At 38.4% G+C, this 20,215-nt stretch overlaps 1 protein-coding gene across 2 annotated transcripts in view; it reads left to right on the top strand.

Annotated features, from left to right (window-relative positions):
- The first annotated feature begins 287 nt into the window (after nucleotides 1-287).
- Nucleotides 288-20,215, top strand: part of PDS5A (PDS5 cohesin associated factor A) — a 77,169-nt gene continuing 57,241 nt past the window's right edge. Inside the window, exons 1-2 of one of the 2 annotated variants that reach the window (XM_079305746.1) lie at nucleotides 288-522; nucleotides 1,307-1,477. In XM_079305746.1, coding sequence (XP_079161872.1) covers nucleotides 496-522; nucleotides 1,307-1,477 — 198 coding nt within the window. In that variant the 5' untranslated portion in view covers nucleotides 288-495. The remainder of the gene's footprint in view (nucleotides 523-1,306; nucleotides 1,478-20,215) is intronic. The other variant, XM_079305747.1, reaches the window with a different exon arrangement.

Below are 20,215 nucleotides of genomic sequence, written 5' to 3'. Positions count from 1 at the left end.
CGCTGCCCCGGAGGAGCCTGCCCGGCCCGGCCGCTCCGGGCTTTAGGCGCCAAGCTGAGGCAGCCCTGCGCCGCCCGCACCCGCCGCTGCCCGCCCTACACGGGGCTCCGCGTGGTGCCCAACTCACTGGGCGGCCTCACCCTCTGCCCCGGGGCGGGGGCTTGGGGCTCCTGGCGGGGCGTCGCCGCCGGCCGCGGGCGGGCAGGGGAAGGGGAAGGGGCGGGGGCGGCGCGGAGGCTCCTCCCGGGCTGCGCTTCCCAGGGCGGGCGGAGAGCGGCGCTGGGTTCCCGCGGCGCACGCTCCGCCCGAGCCTCCCCCTCTCCCGGCCGCCGCCGCCGCCGCTGCTGCCGCCACCGAGCCGCTCCCCCTCCCCCAGCCAGCGCTCCCGAGCAGGAGCTGCCGCGCCGCGGAGCAGGAGGCGGCGGGAGCGCCCAGGGCAGCGGCCGGCGGGGTGGCGGCGGAGCGGCGAGCACCACCCGGCACGGAGGCTGCTCAATGCTGCACCTTCCGGAGCTGCATGAGGTAAAGGCGGCTCCGGGTCCCGCTTCCCCCCGTGCTCGCTCCTCGCTCCCCGCGGCCGCGGGGGTGTGTGCGCTGAGCTGGGGCTGCGGGGGGCTCTTTGTGGGCCCGGCCGAGTGCGGGGCGGCGGGGCGGGGGGGGGGGGGTGCGGGGCGAGGGCTGAGGGGACATGAAGTTGCGGGAACAAATGGAAAGTGGCGAGTGGTCGGGCCCCCTCCCCGGGGGGGCTCCTGGAGGCGCGGGAGGGCGGGCGGGGGGCTCTGAGGGGATGGGGGGGTCGCGGGGGGGGGTTTTGTTTGCGCTCGCCGCCGCCTCCCTCCCTCCCTCCCCCTCTCCTGTTGGCTTCTCTGGCTCCCGATAGTTTTGAGGCCTAACTGTTTAGGCCTCGTCTCCCGGCTCCGGGGTCGGTGTGCCTGCTCTGAACCACCCCTGGGGCCGGGAACGGTGTCCCCGGCCCACCCCTCGGGCCGCAAGGGACCCTCGGCCGCGGGGTATCCCTCGATTGGGCCCCAAATTTCATTGTAAAACCGTCGGCTGCGAACTAACAGTGTTGGGCTGGAGCAGCCCCGCAATGAAAGGAGGCGCCCGAGGGGAGCGGAGGGGCCCGAGCCGCGGGGAGCGGCGGCGGGCCGGGCCTCGCTCCCGCCGGGATGCGGCGGGGGCAGCGCTGGGGGGCGCGGCCGGCGGGGCGATAGCCGGGGCCTTCAGCGAATTGAGGGTGAGGAATGGAAAAAGAGGGTTAGAAAGTCGTTTCCATTTTGCTGAACTTTTGTTTTCTGACCGATAGAGGCCGGTAGAGGACTGTGGAGAAGGAAAGTTTATAACCAGCAGCGCCAGGATGGACTTCCCTGCTACCCAACCAAAACCTGCTGCCGACGGTAAAATCATCTACTATCCTCCTGGAGTGAAGGAGATTACGGACAAAATTACCAACGATGAGGTGGTTAAACGGTTAAAGGTGAGCAATTCTGACCACCACACCCCTCCCTGCAACTTTTACTTGTTAAGGTAAACATTTTATCACTGGAATGGAGAACTGCCAGAGTTTTGTTGTCCTTCCTGCCTGCAGACCTTTAACGGAATATGACTTCATTGCTTTTCCTTAGAATTGGAGGACCCATTTTTTCTCGTTTTTGTCATTCATTACTGTCCTTTTTTGAGTTCTCTCAATGCCGGAGTTGATAACATTAACTGGTAATTTGTCCATGAAACACATTCACAGTTTAGAGGAGAGATCTGAAGTAGAATCATAAGTAATAATGACAGGATATATTAGCAAAATTTTTTGGCAAGTTAGGTGGTTTTTTTTGGTTCTGGCATTTGAAGAAAGTTTAGTTGAGTGGAGGAAACAAGTAGATTTACATAAGGGTATTCTTGATTGAAAAGATCACACTGTTTGCATGCTGTAAAAAAAGAACTTCATTGCTGGATTTTATGAATGGAATTTTGAAATAGTTTCAAATCTAAAACCTGCCTCGGATTTTTTAATTTGGTGTAATACATAATTTTTTTTTCCTATTTAATATAAGTGACAAAATTGCTAAATTTTCATAAGCAAAAGGGATTGTTAGAAAAGCATCTTCTCTACTTGTTTGACAGTATCCTGGGGGAGTGTGAGTCTTACTTCCTTGTTACTTTATTAATCCCTTCTTCCACTGGAAAAAAAACCCAAATGCTACTGCGATACAGCAGTATTATTTCTTAAGTCCAAATTGAGAATTAAGTTGAGCATTGATCAAATATTGACACAGCTCGTTTGTTAACACCATGGTCTTTGGACCAAAGGTTTTTGTAACCTAGTATTTGGTCCTATGCCCAGGGTGGAGTAATAATTTTTAGAGATTGGAAATACTCTGTCATCTGATGGTCTGTTTCCCATGACAGCAGTGATTCCAGAAAGATTGAAAAATAGAAATCATGGTCTTGGCTGGTCAGTTAGTACATTGAGAAGTTTTCTTAGCTGTAAATATGAAGAGAACATAGGCTTTGTGCTTTGATTTTTAAGCAGCAAGGGACATGTCAGTGGTTTTTTTTGAAAATGAGGGGTTTTGTCCATTTACAGTTTTGAAAATTATTAATAAGTCCAGGCTAGTACTTTCAAGATTGCAGTGGAATATTACCAGTTACAGGAGAGGATAGTAGAGTTGTGACTGTTGAGACAGATACCTTGGATCAAAGACTTTGGAATGTAGAGGAATGCAATTTTGAGGTGATCCTTGAAACAGGTATTTTATTTTGTCCCAGTTGTTGGTGGACTTGCAATGGTGAACTATGTCATTCTTGTGTAATAGGAATAATATAACTTTACAGTCATGTATATATGTTTGACTGAATTCATATGTGTGTGTATTAGACATAATTTTCAGGCTAAGAGCAGACTTTTTTCCTGTCTTTTTAAAATGATGTATTGTTACAGAATTCACACACCCAAACGACTTTAAATGGAAACAAATACTTTGCTACTGCATCTACTATCACTGAAATGACAGAGAAAGATTTTTTTCATACTGTATTGGTACTATTTAATCTGAGTTAAGGAATTTTTTTGTCAGGTACTGACTTTACTGAAGCATCAAGAAAATGGGAAGTACTGTCCACTCTAGAACTAAACCAACAAATATATTTTTTGGTGGTTTTGTATAATGTGTATGTTCTTTATGAAGTTTGACTTCTTTGTATCAACCTAGTTTACAAAAGCAAAATCATTTTGGAATGTGGAATATTATGATGGTGCTATACTTGGGATGGAAATACTTGAAAAAGTTCAGTTCAATTTCTTCTAGTTTTCTTCAAAAGATAACTTTCCAGAACTTTAAATAATGATAAAAGGCAGCTTTAACAGAATGTACCAACTCAGGCATGAATCAGTTCCTGAAACTGTAGATTTTTTTGTTTTCTTGGCCATGCATCAGCCAAAGATGCTCCTAGAGGAGATGTTTGTCTCAGAAAATGTGCAGCTTAGCGTTTTGGCCACCAGGATGTTGGTCAGTTCCTGCAAATTCTTGTTCTTTTAGCTTGTGGAAGCCATGGTCAACTTAATTGGTTACAAATTCGTGTCCTTATTTGCAAGTTTTCTGATATCACATCTGTGTTTTTGTGTCCGGACCTCTTCTCCTAATGAAAGCTTTTCTTATTATTGGAACTTGAGACATTCTGGGCACCTGTCCCAGAGTGCCTGAGCAGCAGCTTTTGTGCCAAGGACTTTTTAAAAGAATGTTTTTATATCCTTTCCCTCCTTTTGCTAGGGATTGTGGGTAATAAAATGTAGGCCAGATACTTTCAAAGTGTTTTGATATATCTGTATGATAACAGTATCATTGTCCTGAAAATGAAAATACCGAGAATTTTAAAATTAGCGTGCACCTTTTAAGGGCTGTAGAAAGGAAATGCCTCAGGATTGCATATGTACAGCAAATGAAACACAAGTTCAGGTGCTTAATGGAGTCAAAGGTAGTTTCTGGTGTGTTAGATTACATTGATGGTTTGGTGCCTTCTTAGAGTGGGACAGTGTGTGATGTATAGTTTCAGCTGTTGAGGTGATTTCAGCTGATGCTGTGGCTGGGGTCAAGTGTCCATTCAATAGACCCAATTAAGTTTAACCAAACTAGGCAGCCAGCATGTAGCAGAGTGTTGAGGTTCACTGTACTTTTGACTATGAAATAATTTTTTTCTTTAGGTCAGTCTTTCTGATATTCAGGTTATGTAGGGATTGGTTTTAGAGCTGCATCAAGTCAGATGCTTGACAATTTGGGTAAGGCTTTTGAAGAGGGGTGGTAACTTTGACATAACCAAGTGATAGAAGGGGAAAACAAGCAATTGTAAGGCACCCAGGAAGCCTTCCTTCAGTTCCAAGATCAAACCAGAACCTAAATAAAACTTGAGAGCAATTGTGTTAGCAGTATTATATTTCTTTCCATAAAGAAGAGGTTGAAGGTAGTTTTAGAAACTTGGCATCTGCTTTCCTGCAAAGCTTATTTATGACTATTGAATTTTTTTCAAAGTTGACTGTATTTTACTGCCATGTTAAACTTCAGACATGTATATTGCTGTCAGCAAACTATTAAATCTGATATAACTTTGATCACAAGAGAATATTTAAATGTCATTTTTATAAAACATTTTAGTCATTATGAGTAGGATTAATAGTTGTATACTTAATCATCAGATACATTACAAATATCTCCATCAATCCAAAATGCATAGACTGATTTTCTCAGTGACTGACATAAACAGCCCTTGCAGGCAGAGCCAGAGGTGCCACCAAAATGTGTGGGGCTCTCACGTGTTTGTCCCAACATCCATTCTGTACCCTCTTTACAGATATTTTGTTTTGCTGCACACCAAAATGGAAGGGTTGACCAGATTAAAACTTAGCAGGGAAAAAAACACAAACCAACCAATAACAGCACCCACCCCTCTCCAACTATGTTAATTTTAACTGGAACCATTTTCTCGTGTAGTTTATCACGAGAGCTCACAAATACTTGGGCTAGCACAGGGAAAAAAAACTTCTTTATGTGGCAGTCCTGCCTTAGAGTGTTGAAGGAACTTCGGAGTCGATTTGAATGTGAAAGTTAGCAAATGTTTTGAGGTAGAGAGGGGGACATTTGCATTGTGTCTGGAAAATCATCAGCCTGCTGGAGATTTTAATGTGAAAGAAAGAATGAATGATGGTGAGTTCAGATAAAGCTTTGTAATAAAAACTGAACAGTTTGGTAAAGTGTGAGACGAGTTTGTAGAAAAAAAAGAGAATACTTACACTGCAGCATTTTCTTTTACCTAGATATATCAATGTAAACATTAACTCATGAAATCTGTAAAAAGCAGATTATTTAATATTATTATATTAATAATATAATATGATTAATAATATGATTAGTTAATCAGATACTAAATATACAAAAAAGTTGCTGAAACTTTTCAAAGGAAAAGAAGTGATAAATTTATTTCAGCATGGAAATTTTAAACACAGGTTTAAGCCAGAATTTAAATGTGTTTCTGTGAAATAAAGTTTTATAAGCTGGAATTACTGAAGGAGATACAGTTCTTAGCTGGGTTACAATTCTGGTTTTTGTTTTGTGGGGGTTTGGATTTTTTGGGGGAGTTATTGTCCTTCTGTTTTTCACTGAGTCCAGTAGTCTTGTTCTTTTTCTCATGGTGGCAGTTACGCAAGGCATTTGCTATGAAAGTTGAATTTGATTTCAATGGCCTCCACACCCTTTCATCCTTTCTCCAATTCTCCCCCTGCCATGCCCACCTCAAGGCCTAGCTTGTGATCATCTGGAGAAGTTAGCACTCCAGGTGTGCCTTGAAGTCTTCCCTATCTTGTTGCTTGACATTTCTTAGTAATTACATGTATTTGTGTGAGAACAAAATGAACACGCTCTATCTCCTTCTTTCCATTGTCTTTCTGCATGTTCCTCTGGTTATTAGATTTTGGCCTCTTTGTAGTTTGGCCTGTTGATTTCCATAGCACTAGAAACAACCAATGCTAGCAATTTGTTATATCATGTGCAAGTGGGTTTTAGGCCTCTGTTACATCGTGTTAAAATTGAGAAAGGTTTCTTGTTGATATAATTGTTTTGGAGTGTGCTGTAGTTATGTGAGAGGAAAAAAAGGGTACTCTTAACTAGCCCTGATATTTCTGTGTAAATTAATGGCTGCTCTCTGAGGTTGTGTAGTCAGGTAGACCTTTGAACTAACCTGGCTTTTACCTAGGTAGTTATTTTAAACAATACTAAAAAATACAAATTAAAATATCTGGTAGCGTCACCTACAAGAGTTTGGTATGTTTGAGAGGGAAAGGTATATACATATTAAGTAGGTTGGATAGTATATTAAGTAATAAATGCACTTTGCTGGCAAGTCTTGGATTACATGGTTGACTTGCATGTATTTACATGCTTATATTTAAGAATTACAAATAATTTTGTGGAAGCTGTACAGCAGGTTACAGAAATGATCCACAGATAATTATTCTAATAATTTTAAACTTTCATTAATTGTATTTAACTGCAGACTGCAGTTGCAATGTTCTTGAGCTATTGCTGGCCACGTAAGCCTAAAGCCAAATTTTTAATTTGATTTTGCACATAGTTTAATCTTTTTAATTAGTTTGAGTCTTGTAACAATCTAGTTTTTCATTAATTAGGACAGACCACTAGTCAGAGAAGAAGAAATTGTGTTCTGATTTTTTTTTTCCAATAGAATATTAACCAATTGCTTTGTAAATGTCCCAATTTTGTCAGTCCTTAGAGGAACAGACCATATAGGCTTACCAAGTTCACCCAGATGTTACTGGATTTCAAACTGATTGATGATGACACCCTTTGTTTTTGTATCGGATAATTTTCTTTTGTTACAAGGGCATCAGTAATTAATGGCAATTTCACGTGTACAGTATTATTCTAATGGTTTCCCAGCAACACTAAGATAAATGTGTTGTGAAAGGAAAAATAGCCCCCATTTGAAAGGGCAGGGGGGAGCCCAAAAGGTTGCTGAATTAGAAATGATAATGTCTGACCACTGAAATGGACAGAGTAGTTCAGAAGTCTTTATGCCCTTATTTATTCTGCTATAAGCTTCAAAGAATTTTTAATCTAATTCTTATGCTAATGTTTTTTTGTGAGGTGGCTGCATGGTGTTAATCACAGTTAAAAGATGGGGAACTGGAGAGTTACTGAAAAGAAAAAAACAAACCCCAATACCAGAAAGACAAGCTGGCTTCATGTGCCTGATTTGGTATTTTTAAATTGTGACTTCAGAAGTGAACTGCATTCTGTTGCACTTTATATGTTTAAACTGAAAGTTTCTTTGATTTCAGTTACATTTCTGAGTGCCCCAGGGCTTCTGTAAATCAGGTCTCATCATCTCTCCTAAAAAAAACCCCAGAAAATGACTAATGTTTTCTGTGAAAACTGTGTTACAAGCTGTTTTACAGGCATTGTATAGAAACTTTGTAATGGGTGGGAGGCTGGCGTGCAAGTCTTCAGACTTTACAGTTTCAAAATGCAGCATAGAATATTCCTTCAGGTATTTTCCTTCAGTTTGAGTACTCCATCTTTGATAAATAAGAAAGGTGCTATTTGAGCAATACTTCTCTACTAAACAACCTTGATTAACTCAGAACAAGTTTTTTAAGATGAATGGGCTGAGTAACAGCTTCAAGATTTTGGTTGTGTTTGCTTTTGTGTGTGTGTGTATATAATCACTTACCAAGTACTGTATTAACATTAGTATTATAAAGACTGATTAGAAGTTTGGGAAGCACAGGATTATTTACCTTGGAAAAGGAGATGAATATGAGTTATTGTGATAATAATAAATTGCAAATTTCCGGGTTTGTCCCCCTCTTCTAAAACTGAAACAAATTATTGAAGGCTAAATATTACTTAGGGACATACTGGAAGCCTGTGGCAGACCAGAGTTCTACTGATGTTGTCTTCAGTATAAGTGACATGATTTAGTCACATAAATCACTTCCAATGGGTATGCAAGTCAGTATATATTTTTATGGTACAATGTGGGAGACTTTTTGTGAATTTAAATATTTGAAATAAAGTTTGGATACAAAATCTGTGGCATACTTCATTCTTGCAAGGAGTTTGTATGCCTAAGTTCGTGAAACAGCAGGAGCTTTAGCTGTGGTCAAAGACTCATAAAGGAAGTGTTATTCTCTTACCAGTGATATGAAGTGAAAGAAAAACTATCCCTGGGCTTGCAGACAGTAATATGGAGATGATTGATGGAAAGGGAAATCAGACATATATATGTGGTTACTTTTCTACCTTGTTTTACTTGAATCAATTAATATTATTTTGTCTGGTTCATGTCAATGTGCATCTTCTGCTGTGAAAAGCAACAGGCAAAATAATTATCAGATCTTTGGTTCCCAGTATATATTATAGCCATTTAGCCATTTTGGTAGCTAAAGAAACCAAACTTTCATGTCGTCCCCAGTCTATGTTAAACATTGTTCCTATCTGAGGGTTTTTTCCCAGACTGCAAAATCTTGTTAATCACCATTGTTTCCTGGAAATCAATCTAAACCACATGCCTATTATTGGTGTTACCCAAAGCAATGTGTATTTTGGTGGCTTTGCAGCTGCAGTAAACTAATGAACTGTATTCCCACTGCTGTGCTGACGTCAGAATTTGGCTGTTGTAAAGATCTCTTTAGCATGATGAAATACTGCTAAGGAGAAACAAAGGTAAAATTGGCACAATGTAGTTGCTGCTCAGGAATGAAGATTGAAAACTTTCTGGTACCTGGATAGCATGGGGATATTCTAAACATACATTTTATTTATGCAAGACAGAAGATACATACTTACCTTATGAAGGTTTCAGAGCTTCAGTGTTAGGATCAGCTTTGCAGCCACAGTGGGGGAAAAAAAATTCTTTCAAACTTACTGTGAAGGCTGATCAGCCTTTGTAATGTCTTACTATCAAGTGAGTTCCTGTTCCTTTCTAGTTGTTCAATTAGAACACCTAATCTTAATGGTACTCTGTCTTCCGTGTGTACAGCCTGTCACATTTTGCTGGAATGCAGTTTGGTAGTCACTAGTGGTTTAGGTCTCTTGTCTTCAGTTTCTAACGCTAGAAATTAGGACATCTTTTTCCATGTGATTTATGAAAACTTTCCAGACTATTGAAACAATAGAAAAAAGTTTTGTACTAGCAAAATACATTCATAAACACTAAAGAGAGATGTGTCTTCTATTTACTGGTATTTTTTAACAGATACTGAAGATGAAAGACAAGGGGAAAGAGTTTTATTTTTTTTTTCCTAAGATTTTGGAGAATTTGGGTGTTTTTTTGCTGTCTACAGCACCTGAAAAATGCATATGCTTAAAAAGAATCTAGATTAGTACTTAGTAGTATTAGAATTTGCTTGCAGTCATTAAAGAATTCCCCTTCCTCTCAATTGTTGTCTCTTTCATTCTTATCGTTCTCTGTGGAAATAGCCTGATTGACCCTGAGGAAATAGCTTAACATGTGCAGTTTCACAGTATTTTTAAAATATTATGTAACTTACTGATCTTAAAACTGTTTTATCAGTGCATCTGATAAATGTGACAGCCAATTAAAGGACCAGCTGTAAACTTGTGCTTAGTATGAAAACCTTATTAATGTTGTTTTAAGTACCCAAAAATCAGTCTCTCAAAAACTGGAGGAAAACATTAGTGTGTCTCAATTTACTTTGTTTATGTGATACAACTTTGCCTGGGGAAATGTTTTTACCTCGCTATTCTAATAAAATGAGCTTAATTTTTTTGTTACTGATCTTCCCTGAAGTTGCATTAGTTTAAAATTGGTGGCAGTTGGAGAGAGGTTTCAGAGGTGGAACACTTGTCTAATTGGTACTGAACAGAATAGAGACATCCTAATTCTGTTTACACAAAGGAACATGGACCAGCATTGTTAAACGTTTCAAAAGGCAGCAGCCCGTGTGTTAGCTGGAATAAATTCAACTAATTATTTCATGGGTGTTTCACGTGTTTTAGAGGATCTGCTGCCTGCTCCCTAGCTTTCTGGACATGGCACCCAAAGGAAAGTGGGCAGGTAATGCAGGAGGATGAGAGCAAGGCAAGGGATGCACCAGCTCTCTGAGAGGAGGGTGATGGGGAGGAGATCTTTTGGAAAACAGCCACTGGTAATTTTGTTGCCTGTGATAAAGTCAGCTTCAAATAGCAGCAGTACAGGAGATAAAAAGGGGAAACAAAGCACTAAAAGTTTTTAATACTCTCTTAACCCACAAACTGGTAGTGGATGGTTCATGGTATTCAAAAATATTACTAGTTTTTAAACTTGAAAGTGGTTTGTTTTTAACAACTGAATATAATACTTTTATTCCATGATCATCTTAATGAAAATTTTGCAATGTGGTATTACTGAAAAGGTAAAACAATTATAAAAAGCTAACCTGAAATCCCAACAAGACCCAAATCACTCAAAATAGTTTAAAATCTCAAAAGACAAACAATAAATTAAATTCTTTAACAGATGTTTTGTTACGGTTTTTATTATGCAATTAGCTTTTTCAGATTTTTCAGGCTTCTTAGAATCAGAGGTATGGTACAAGTGCTGAAGCAGAATGTGTACAATGAAACTGTAGTTGAACTTAAGAAGTGCTTAATATAAAGAAATTTTGCAATATGAGTGTTAATGTTTATGCCAATATTGATGTGGATATGAAAATAAAGTGGTTATAAGTTTTTCCTTGATAAAAGTAAGCTACTTGACTTCTGTTACATGTTCAGTTGTAAGGAAGATGTGGTTGCATATTTCACTTTAAAATTTTTATTCTGTCTTTTGGTCCGTAGGGTAGTCAAAGTATAGTAAGTCCTATAATTTTAATATAATTTTGTGTTTTAACTGTGCTTTTCTTCTGGTACCATTTGAAAAGACATGCATGTACTTAATTATCCAAATGCAGTAATGATGCTCTGTAATATACTCATTACTGAAATTTAATCAAGCTATTCATAATTTAGTAGGGAATTATTTGAAAGTAAATTCTGCAGAATAGAAATATTATTATTTTCTTGTGATTTAAGAGAGTAAAATCTGTTATTCAGTCACTCTGACTGCAGTGCTTTTCTGTGGGCCTTACTCCTGTCAGTCATAAAGGAAATAATTTTTCTTTCAAAAACTTTTGTTTACATGATGTAGTGAAGAGGAATAATTCAGAAATTATGCTGCTTGGTTTGCACAATGGCACAATGTATTGTGGGGTTTGTGAGGGGAGGTTTAATTCTTAGGCTGTTGCACTAATAAAAATAAAGCAGGTAAACTCAGTATTTTGTTATGATGGTTAAAAAACAACTCAGTGATCTGTGAGAGATGGAAAAATTGCCCTATATGTGTGGGTTTTAGCAGGTATTTCTTTCTCATCAATGAAGTGCTGTAGAGTTAACATCCATTCACTTGGAACGCAAATGAAGAATGCAAGGCAGCTTTAAAGCTTTTTTTCCTTGAAAATTCATGTTTATTTAAATGCCTGATTCAATCATCCTTTATAAATGTATTTGGCATGTGCTATTATTCCTGAAAAATTTGAATCCATCTCTTCTCTAAAGCTCCTTCTTCTGCAATTACCAGTAGAATATCAGTGGGAAGAAGTACTGTTTTTGCTCATGTGAAGTCACTAAATGAAGGTCTAGGAGTTGTATTTGTGAGCTGTTAGTAATTTTTTTTTTCCTTAGAAAATGTATATAGAATATGAAAGTAGGCATTACTGTAGCTGAAGTAAAATTGGGAAATCTGGAAATAAGATCTCAGCTGTTCCACTTGAAACTGGTAGTCTAGACTGCTGTAAAATCATGAAAATTTTACTTTAGGAGATGGAGGGTTCGCCAAGTGCAAAATCTGTATCTTTGTAGAATATATACACATTAATAGAACTGGAAGTAGATCAGTAGAAAAACTTAATAAGTTGTTTAAAAATCACTTTGAAATGAGAGTAAAAACCAAGTTTAGTGTCTGTGTTTCTAAATTTCAACTGGGAAAGGGGGGGTGGTGTGTAATATTTTCCAAAGTTATGATCTCAGTCCTAGCCTATGTTTCCTTTTAAAGGTTAAATCACCTTCAGTCGGATTACAGATTAAAAAACTGCCATTTAATTTTGTTTCACTTTGACATTTTTAGATACTGTTCTTAGTTTAGGTTCTTGTACAAATTGGAGCATTCTGGCCTGAGTTGGATATGCTGTGTAGATTTCAGAATACTCATCCTAGAATTGGAGCTCTGTGTGTCACTCCATGTTTAATGCCAAAACTAGTTTCTGATACCTGTGTATGTCTGTGAGGATAGAGTTCACCATTAGATTTTTATCTAGCAGTGGAGCTGGTTTGAGAAACACCTTGAGGGACTCTCTTTCACAGGCTCTGCCTCCTGAGAATTCATACTGTGGAGCTGTGCCCTAAATTGACACTGTTTTGAGACTCCTCAGAGTTACTCCGATTTCAGTCTGTATGAGGGCTGTCAGTGTTTCTGTACAGAATCGGAGTGGATGCCTCTCAACTCTTCATTAAAAGCCTGGCATTATGAAATGCCCCCAGAACATTGATTTTTAAACTAACCTCAAAATTTTAGAAATAGGAACAATATTAGTTGTTGGCTTAAAAGATTAATTGAGAGTTTTTCTACAATTTTTCATCATCTTTATCAGTCTTCTGCTCAGAAACAAAACTGTGGGCAAAAATCATTTCATCAGGAATGTAACAATGTGGAGGAGTAAGTAATGACAGGTTGGTTTTGTAGAGTATTGCAGTCAGTTTAGTAAACTGAGTTGACCTGCACAGAGGGTATTCTAACAGTCTAAATCAGTTTAGTTTATCTTTAAAATAAAAACTAATTTTTAAAAGGCTAGTTCTCTTTATAGTCTGCCACAATTGTGTTCTGGACGCTTGTCTTCCTGGCGCTGTTGTTTCTGACTACTTTTGAGTACTTTTAGTGTGAGGCTGCTGTTGAAGAAGTTGCTCATTTTCACTGCTGCTGCCACTGCTGTTCAGGAAGAATAATGGTTCAAAGTAATTTTCCTTATTTGAGTCACCAGCACTCCTGAAGTCATAGAAACAAATCAAGTTTGTGAAGAGTGAGAGGAGAAAAAGTAAAGTAGAGGCTCATAGTAACTGTAGGGAAAGAGGGGAAAAATTGGTGTAGTTGGAAAGGGTGGAGTTGCTACACCAGTAGGTGAAGGATTGCCTTGGATCAAACCCAGGTGTATAGCAGCACAAACACCAAAGCCAGCACTTTTAGACAGTTCAATACTCTTGCTGCTTGTGGGCCATGCTTTTCGTCGTGCCTATCCAGGTGTATCTGTGGCTTGTAGGATACTAGATTGTGGAACTGATCCAATTCAGAAGCAGCTTTTCCAGGTAAGTTTTCATTTGGATCAGCATGACTTGAGCATTCACCTACTACTCTCTCCTTGCTTTCGCAGAAGCTCTGTGGTAACACTGAGGTGAACGATTACTTGCAGTGACAGCTGAATTTGCAACACTGTTCATCGAGCTTGACCTTACTAAATCAACTTCTAAGTCATGAAACCACCCTGAGATTGGGTTGAAGTAATCTCATCCTCCCCTGTCATTTTTACAGCCGTGTAATGAGCTGGTTCAAGAAGCAGATATATCTGAGAAGTAACCTGGGCAGAAGAAGGGATTTTTCAGTAGTGTCACTTATCAGCCACTTGTGTGCTAGCATAATGGAGGGACAGATCTGGCAGATTTGGATTGACTCACACAGCCACAAAACTAAACCCTACGAGATTTTACAAACACCTCTCCACCCCCTCTATTTGTGAGGCAGTATCTCTAAACAAAATGAACTGTCTCCCTTACTTCAGGAAGCTGCAAATGTCAGTGTAGTGAATAATGTACTGGCCTCCTACATCTGAAAAAGAAGCTAAGAAATAGAGGGGAATATTTTCTGGTTACAAACAATTGAGATCAGTGCTGTGTTTATAAACAAATGTGTGGATTTTGCTATCGCCAGTAATTTTGAACAAATATTAATGTTGTGGAATCCACAATAAATTTTCTAATGTTCATTTGAATAAATGCAGTGATAGATACCACCCTAATACTTTCAATCCTAATCCCAAGTGCTTTCAAAATTAATAGACTTTGTATTTGAATTCAGAATTAATGTAATAATAAGTAGAGAGAAACAGTTAGATCTCACGTCTCCTTTCTCTAGGATTGTTTTGTTTCTCTTTTTCTCTTATTGTCTGTCCTATTTGTACACAAGAAGGAATTTGAGGTTTCAGTGTTTTTCAGGCCTCCCTAAGCATGATGGCTCACAGTTCTGTACCAGTATTATGGTTATGAGATGCAGTCTGTGATGTTCAGACTGGTCTTTTCCTGTTCTGCAGTCCAAACTCCTGAGTCTTGTGCTGTGACTTGGACTAGAGTAGGCGGTACAGGCCGGTGCTTGCAGACAGATTTGTCTTCATGTTGGCTCTGGTTCTTACTGGTTTTTTCCTTCCTAATGCCTGCTGTAGCTGATTGTTCTTTAAACAAAGACGTGCTAACTTCCAGGATGTGTGTCTGTCTGTAGGGGAGTAATTGTAGGCATACACACATGTAGACAGAGATGAATATTTTATTTCCAGATAATCACACATAATGCAAAAAAAAAAATTGTACTATCCAGCAGATAGGCACCATAAATAGCTTTCTCCTCCAAGCATGAATTAGTAAAATGCAAGGAGTGGAATATTTTTGTGTGTGTGTGTGTCATATCAAAGCCAGTTATTGATACTCACAGGGCCTATAACTGCAATAGACTCCAAGTTTACTTTTGCACATGAAGCACTTCCAGAATTATTCACAAAAAGTGAGAACTCTTCTTCTTTAACTCATTTAAGTAACATTTTTTTACACTTACACTTGAGAGTTGTGCAGAACATATTAAGGACTCTTTGATAGGAGTCCCAAAAATCCAGCTGCTGTTGAAATATGTTTGAACATAATTCTGCTTATTCTTCTTAGTGACAGTGTTTACAAGGAGTTTGCAATTTCTTAGCGTTATATGCATTGAAATTTTGTAGTTGCCAAACTTCAGCTAACCTTAGAGCTGAATTTTGCCTGCTTTTCTAGTAGCAATTTGTTTGTATATGGAAACTTCTGTGAAAATAGCAGTGTGGGAATGTTGCCAGAAACTTTTGGATGAAGTTATGTAGATAATCTTGATTACTTTGAAATAATTCGATTTCACCCCATATCATTTGGTTTGTGGTTTGTTAGGTATAGTAGTTTTATTTTATATTATTGAAGTAAGCCCTTACTGTTACTCTTCAATTCAGAAAACTTCAGAATAATGCTTAAGAAATAAATGCATGGATGCGCTTTACATATATTCACATCTGAGTAGTATATTTGGATTCCTGGAGTTCAGTGTTTTTGTTTCTTATAAATTCTGGAGACTCTTAAGTGACTCTTGATTCAAAAATCTGTAATTATCTGCCAAGTCTTTGATAGTATACGTAAAAAGCCTCTTGAGTAATTGATACCAAATATTCAGAGGTTTGACCAGCACAAAGAAATTTGGGTACATTTATGGGAAGCTAGATGGAGGCTAATACCTGTTTTACTCTAAACTTTGTGCTGTCTTAATTGTGACCAGAATGCTTGCAAAACCATCATACTGAAAATGAGGGAGGAAGATGTTCTGGGTTTCCTGGATTTCTCTACAACTGCTGACTAGGAGATTCTGCTTTCTCACCTGAGAGAAATGATGAGCACATAGGATGCAAAATGCTTAAGTTGAAAGAGTTAAGTTTGGAAGAATTCAGTGATGGAAAACTGCTTTCCTACTGCTTGGGTTCTCAGTACCTGACTCACACAAGAATCAGCTGTCTTCTGAACTCTGAAGGCAGCTCCTAGGCAAATTCAAAACAAATACTGTAGACACAGTGTCAACAATGTGCAGGTGGCAAACAATTGATTTGAATGTTGCCCCATGGTTTTACCATTTTTTAACCCAGTATGTGAGCAATCAGAGCTCTGGGAAAAGAAGAATGCGTGAAGTTAAACAAGGTGATGGTTTCAAGCAGACAGCAGGAGGCATTGCCCTCCATCCTTCAGTTGTCTTTCCTGGATTGTTTCCCTTTGATACTTCTTTGTGGTCCTTGGTACAGCAATACTTATCTTCAATGGAGAAACTGCCAATAGTGAAATCTGAGAGTAACATGTTTTGGCCTCTCTCCGTGGTTGGGAATTTGAGCCCCATCTGGATTAGGGTTATTTGCACTACTCTCAACATCTCGAATAGAGTTCTGTAATTAATCTCATCATGAATGTATCAGTATTTTGGGACTATTGAATAAAAAGCACTGAAGCATTTTCCTCAAGATCAGTTACATGGCCAGCATCTGCTTGTTCCCACCTCCACTATTCTCCCATAAAATTCATGGTAAAAGATTTAAGTCTCAGCCATTTTCTTTAAGGTGCTAAGTGGCATCAGTTTAATATTTGAGTTTTAGGCACTGAAGATTATAGTTAACAGATTTTGCTTCCTGACCATAAGTCTTAGCCAACAACATTTTTAGGATGTCCAATGAATTCTTGCAGCTGTTTTGACTATTGCATATCTCTACAATTTGTAGGCCAAAGTGCATTCTGAAGTTTTCTTTCCTTGCTATGAAGATGAATTGCAAAATGTGTTGATTTTTAACTTAAAAGACCTGAAACAAGACTACCAATTCAATAAGAATAAAATACAATTCAATCAAAATAAAACACTGCAATGTTAGTTTTCTTATTAGGGTGGGAAGATCAAAAAGCAAAGATAGCAAGGTACGTTCCACAGGGGTTTTTTTGCCAATGGGTTCAGTATACCACTACATGATCTGCTATGATCATGAGAGTGATTTAAAAAAAAATTAGAACAAAATACTCAACCCAGAAATACAACTTACTGAACATGAATGAAAAAGTTTCATGGTTTCAAAAGCCATTCAAGACTTCTGAAAAGTAGGGGCAGTGGAGCTTCATGTATTTAAAATCCAGTGTATGCAAGTTTAAGAGCCATATTACTTTTTATATAGGATCCAGGACCTCAAGACAATAGCTATACAGTCTGGAATGGTTTTAGATAAGAAAAGTTAAATTTTGTGCCTATGTGTAATTCCTTATGTATGCTTAAGAAAGACCAAGTTTATTTTGACAGTCTACTGTCAACTAGTTGTCATCCTCCTGCAGAGTTTGTATGTGAAAGAAATCTGTCTGTCCTTCTATTGGTAACATTTTCCCTCCTTTTTTAATTTTCCCAATCATTGAATTTTTCATGATATATTGAACCTCTAGAACATGCATGTAGGCTACTGTTCTGAGATCACTGCAGCTGAGCAAGTGGAGTGGAATCTCTGTAATTTTTGAGTCAGAGAAACAAATATCATTTCTAAAAGAGGCATTATTTTGGCTTCAGGCCACTGCAGTCCAGTACTGTTGATGAAGTGGCTGCTTTTTCTCTGTGTTCTGAGCAATCAGAATTTTTTGTGCTGAAGTTTGGTGCATTCTTTGTAAACTTCTCAAATTTCTCTTTGATACTGTGTCACAGATGCAGATATTTGTGAAATTATCAGATTCTATGCCACTGGGTACCAAATGCATGTTCATGCTTGAGGTACAGGTTAATGTTATTTCAGCTGTCTGATCTTAGGGAATCAGATGAAATTTCCAGCTATTTCAAGTGAAGGCAAAAGTTACTCACTGTTGCAGAGCATATACTGTCTGGAGACACTGCATCTGTTGTAGTGCTGGAGTTTACTGAATGACTTTTGAAAACTCAGGAACTGTAGAATTTTGTGGGTAGCAAAACATTTCTAATGAAGTATTGAACTAGATGTTAAGGTAATTTAAGGGGTATAACCTCAAGAACTTCTCTCAAATCTCACCTCCTGTGTGGTATTGTACTTCTGGCATTGAAATTTCTCAAATTTTGTCCTGGTGAGAATAACTGACTTTTCTTTTTTGGCCATGCCAAAGTGTTTTGCAAATACAGCTCTACTATGCCTCAAGTGCTTTTTTTAAGTGGGCTGGACCTTCAGAAATTTTGTGTGATTCTTGTTTTAGGCATTGTTTATGAGGATATGGCTGACAGCTGTTTAAATTATGTTTGGTAATTGCAAGTTGCTGATTCCAGTAGTGTAGTTTAGTGAAATGTTATTTTCAGCTGAATTCAATGTCATGAATTGTAAGATTGAACATGAATGATTTATTTAAATATATAAGTCAAGCATTAAATACATAAGGTATATTTTTTAATAAAAATATGTCTTTATCTGAAGTCTCAATGCTCTCTGATTTTTGGGACCTCAGTGAGACATCTGTTTTTCAAAAATCGAGTGTTAGTACAAGACACTCCTTATTGGAACTACTTAAAAAAACATCAGTCACTTTGAAAACGTTCTTTAAAAAAAGTCACTTTATATCTGATATACTGCCTGCTTCTTATCTTTACAAAATCAGTAGCCATAAAACTGTGATTACACAGGAGGAATGTTGAGGGACAGGTACAGTGGTTATGGTTGTGTTCTAGCTATCTACAAGGAAGGAATTCGATGGAACTGATAGGCAGAATAGTTGCAGAAGTCTTATGATGGAAACAAGGAGTTACTTAAGTTCTCAAAATACTGGAGAAAAAGTCTTGACTGGGAGTTTATTAGCCTGACATTAAAATACCTGCAGAAAATCAGAGCAAAGCCACTGCTTCTCTGAAATGCATGACATAATATCCTCTAAAACAACATTGCTAGTCCAGAAGGGTATATTAGGACTCTCTGAAAACAGGAATTTGTTGTTGTTTTTTTTTTTTTTCTTTAATTAGGTAAGAAAAAGTCATGGGTTTTGTAAAAAAAGTACGTATTCTGGATTTGGCATAACTTTCAATCAGCTCAAGGTAGCTATATTGCTTGAAAATACTATTAAAATGTTTAATAAAGTTAGAAACAAATGAAAGCATAATTCTATTACTGGTAATTGGGTGTTTGAAATATTTCAACATGTTTAATATTGGTCATTGTGATAGTAATATTAATTTCTTGAAGACTTATCATATTATTCTTTGCTACCTGTGTTAGAATCACATGCATAGATGCATCATACTGATATTACAGGCTTATTTCTCTTCAGAAACTGAATATCCTACACATAATCATTATGTCTTTTGCTGAGCACTGTGGATTTGATTTTTCTGTCCTTATATCAGCAATATAGGTGCCTTTTAGTTTTTCTTCAGTCTCCCATTCCATTGTAATGACAGTTTTTTAAATGGAAAACATCTTAAAAATATGATTCATTTTGCATGTATCAGAAGTCAGTCTGTTACTTAAAATACTTGACATGCACAGTAAAATAATGTAGGCTTGCTAAATTAATTTCACAAATACAATACTTTCTATGCATTTATTAGAAATTATTTTCTTCCTCCTTCTTAAAAAACTAAGATTTACAGCCAGGCAAACCACTCCTGATACGTTTCAGGTCCAATTCTTTTGCATCAGTTTTTCCCTGTGCTTTTAGAATTTTCAGAAATTTTGGTTTTGATGAGGCTAGTTAAAAATGAAATTAAACTACCAGACACACACAAAGTAAAATTCTTGCATTTTGTGTTAATTTCATTTTGTAATGCCTTAGTTTAAAGCTTGGTACCTGCCTAAAGACAAAGCTGTGTGGGGTTTTGTGCTTCTGATATAGGTAATAGTGCTCAACAGGTAGCAAAATTATCTAGTAAGACAGTGCTTCATTGCAGAAAGATAATTTGTCTAGCCAGAAATTCTTTGCAGCATCTTGCTGGTTAGGCACAGTAGCTAGCACCTCACCAGCTGCTGGCAGAGATTCCCCACAGCAGTCAGTGACTTTTGAGGACCTGATTTGATGTGCTGGTTTGTTAGGGATTTGTTTCTCTTGTTACTGGTTGGTAGCATAAGTTTTGAGTGTGAAAGATCAAAGATTTTTACAGTTTTGCAGCTCTGATTTTTGTGCAGCCTTTTGCACTTGGAATGGAAACTCTCAGTTTCAGCAGTCTGTGCAATTGTTGCTATTATGACATTATTGTACTATGACTCCAGTAGATGACAAGAGACAAAATTCTTCAGTGAAGTTTGGTCACTAAATAAGGCTCAGGCTAGGGTCTCATATGATTTGCCCCCTGATTTTCAATTCTCAGGTGGAATGGAATCTGGCTC

The sequence above is a fragment of the Erithacus rubecula genome (genome assembly GCF_903797595.1).
Source record: "Erithacus rubecula genome assembly, chromosome: 5".
Lineage (NCBI taxonomy): Eukaryota > Metazoa > Chordata > Aves > Passeriformes > Muscicapidae > Erithacus > Erithacus rubecula.
This window is presented reverse-complemented; position numbering and strand designations above follow the sequence as displayed.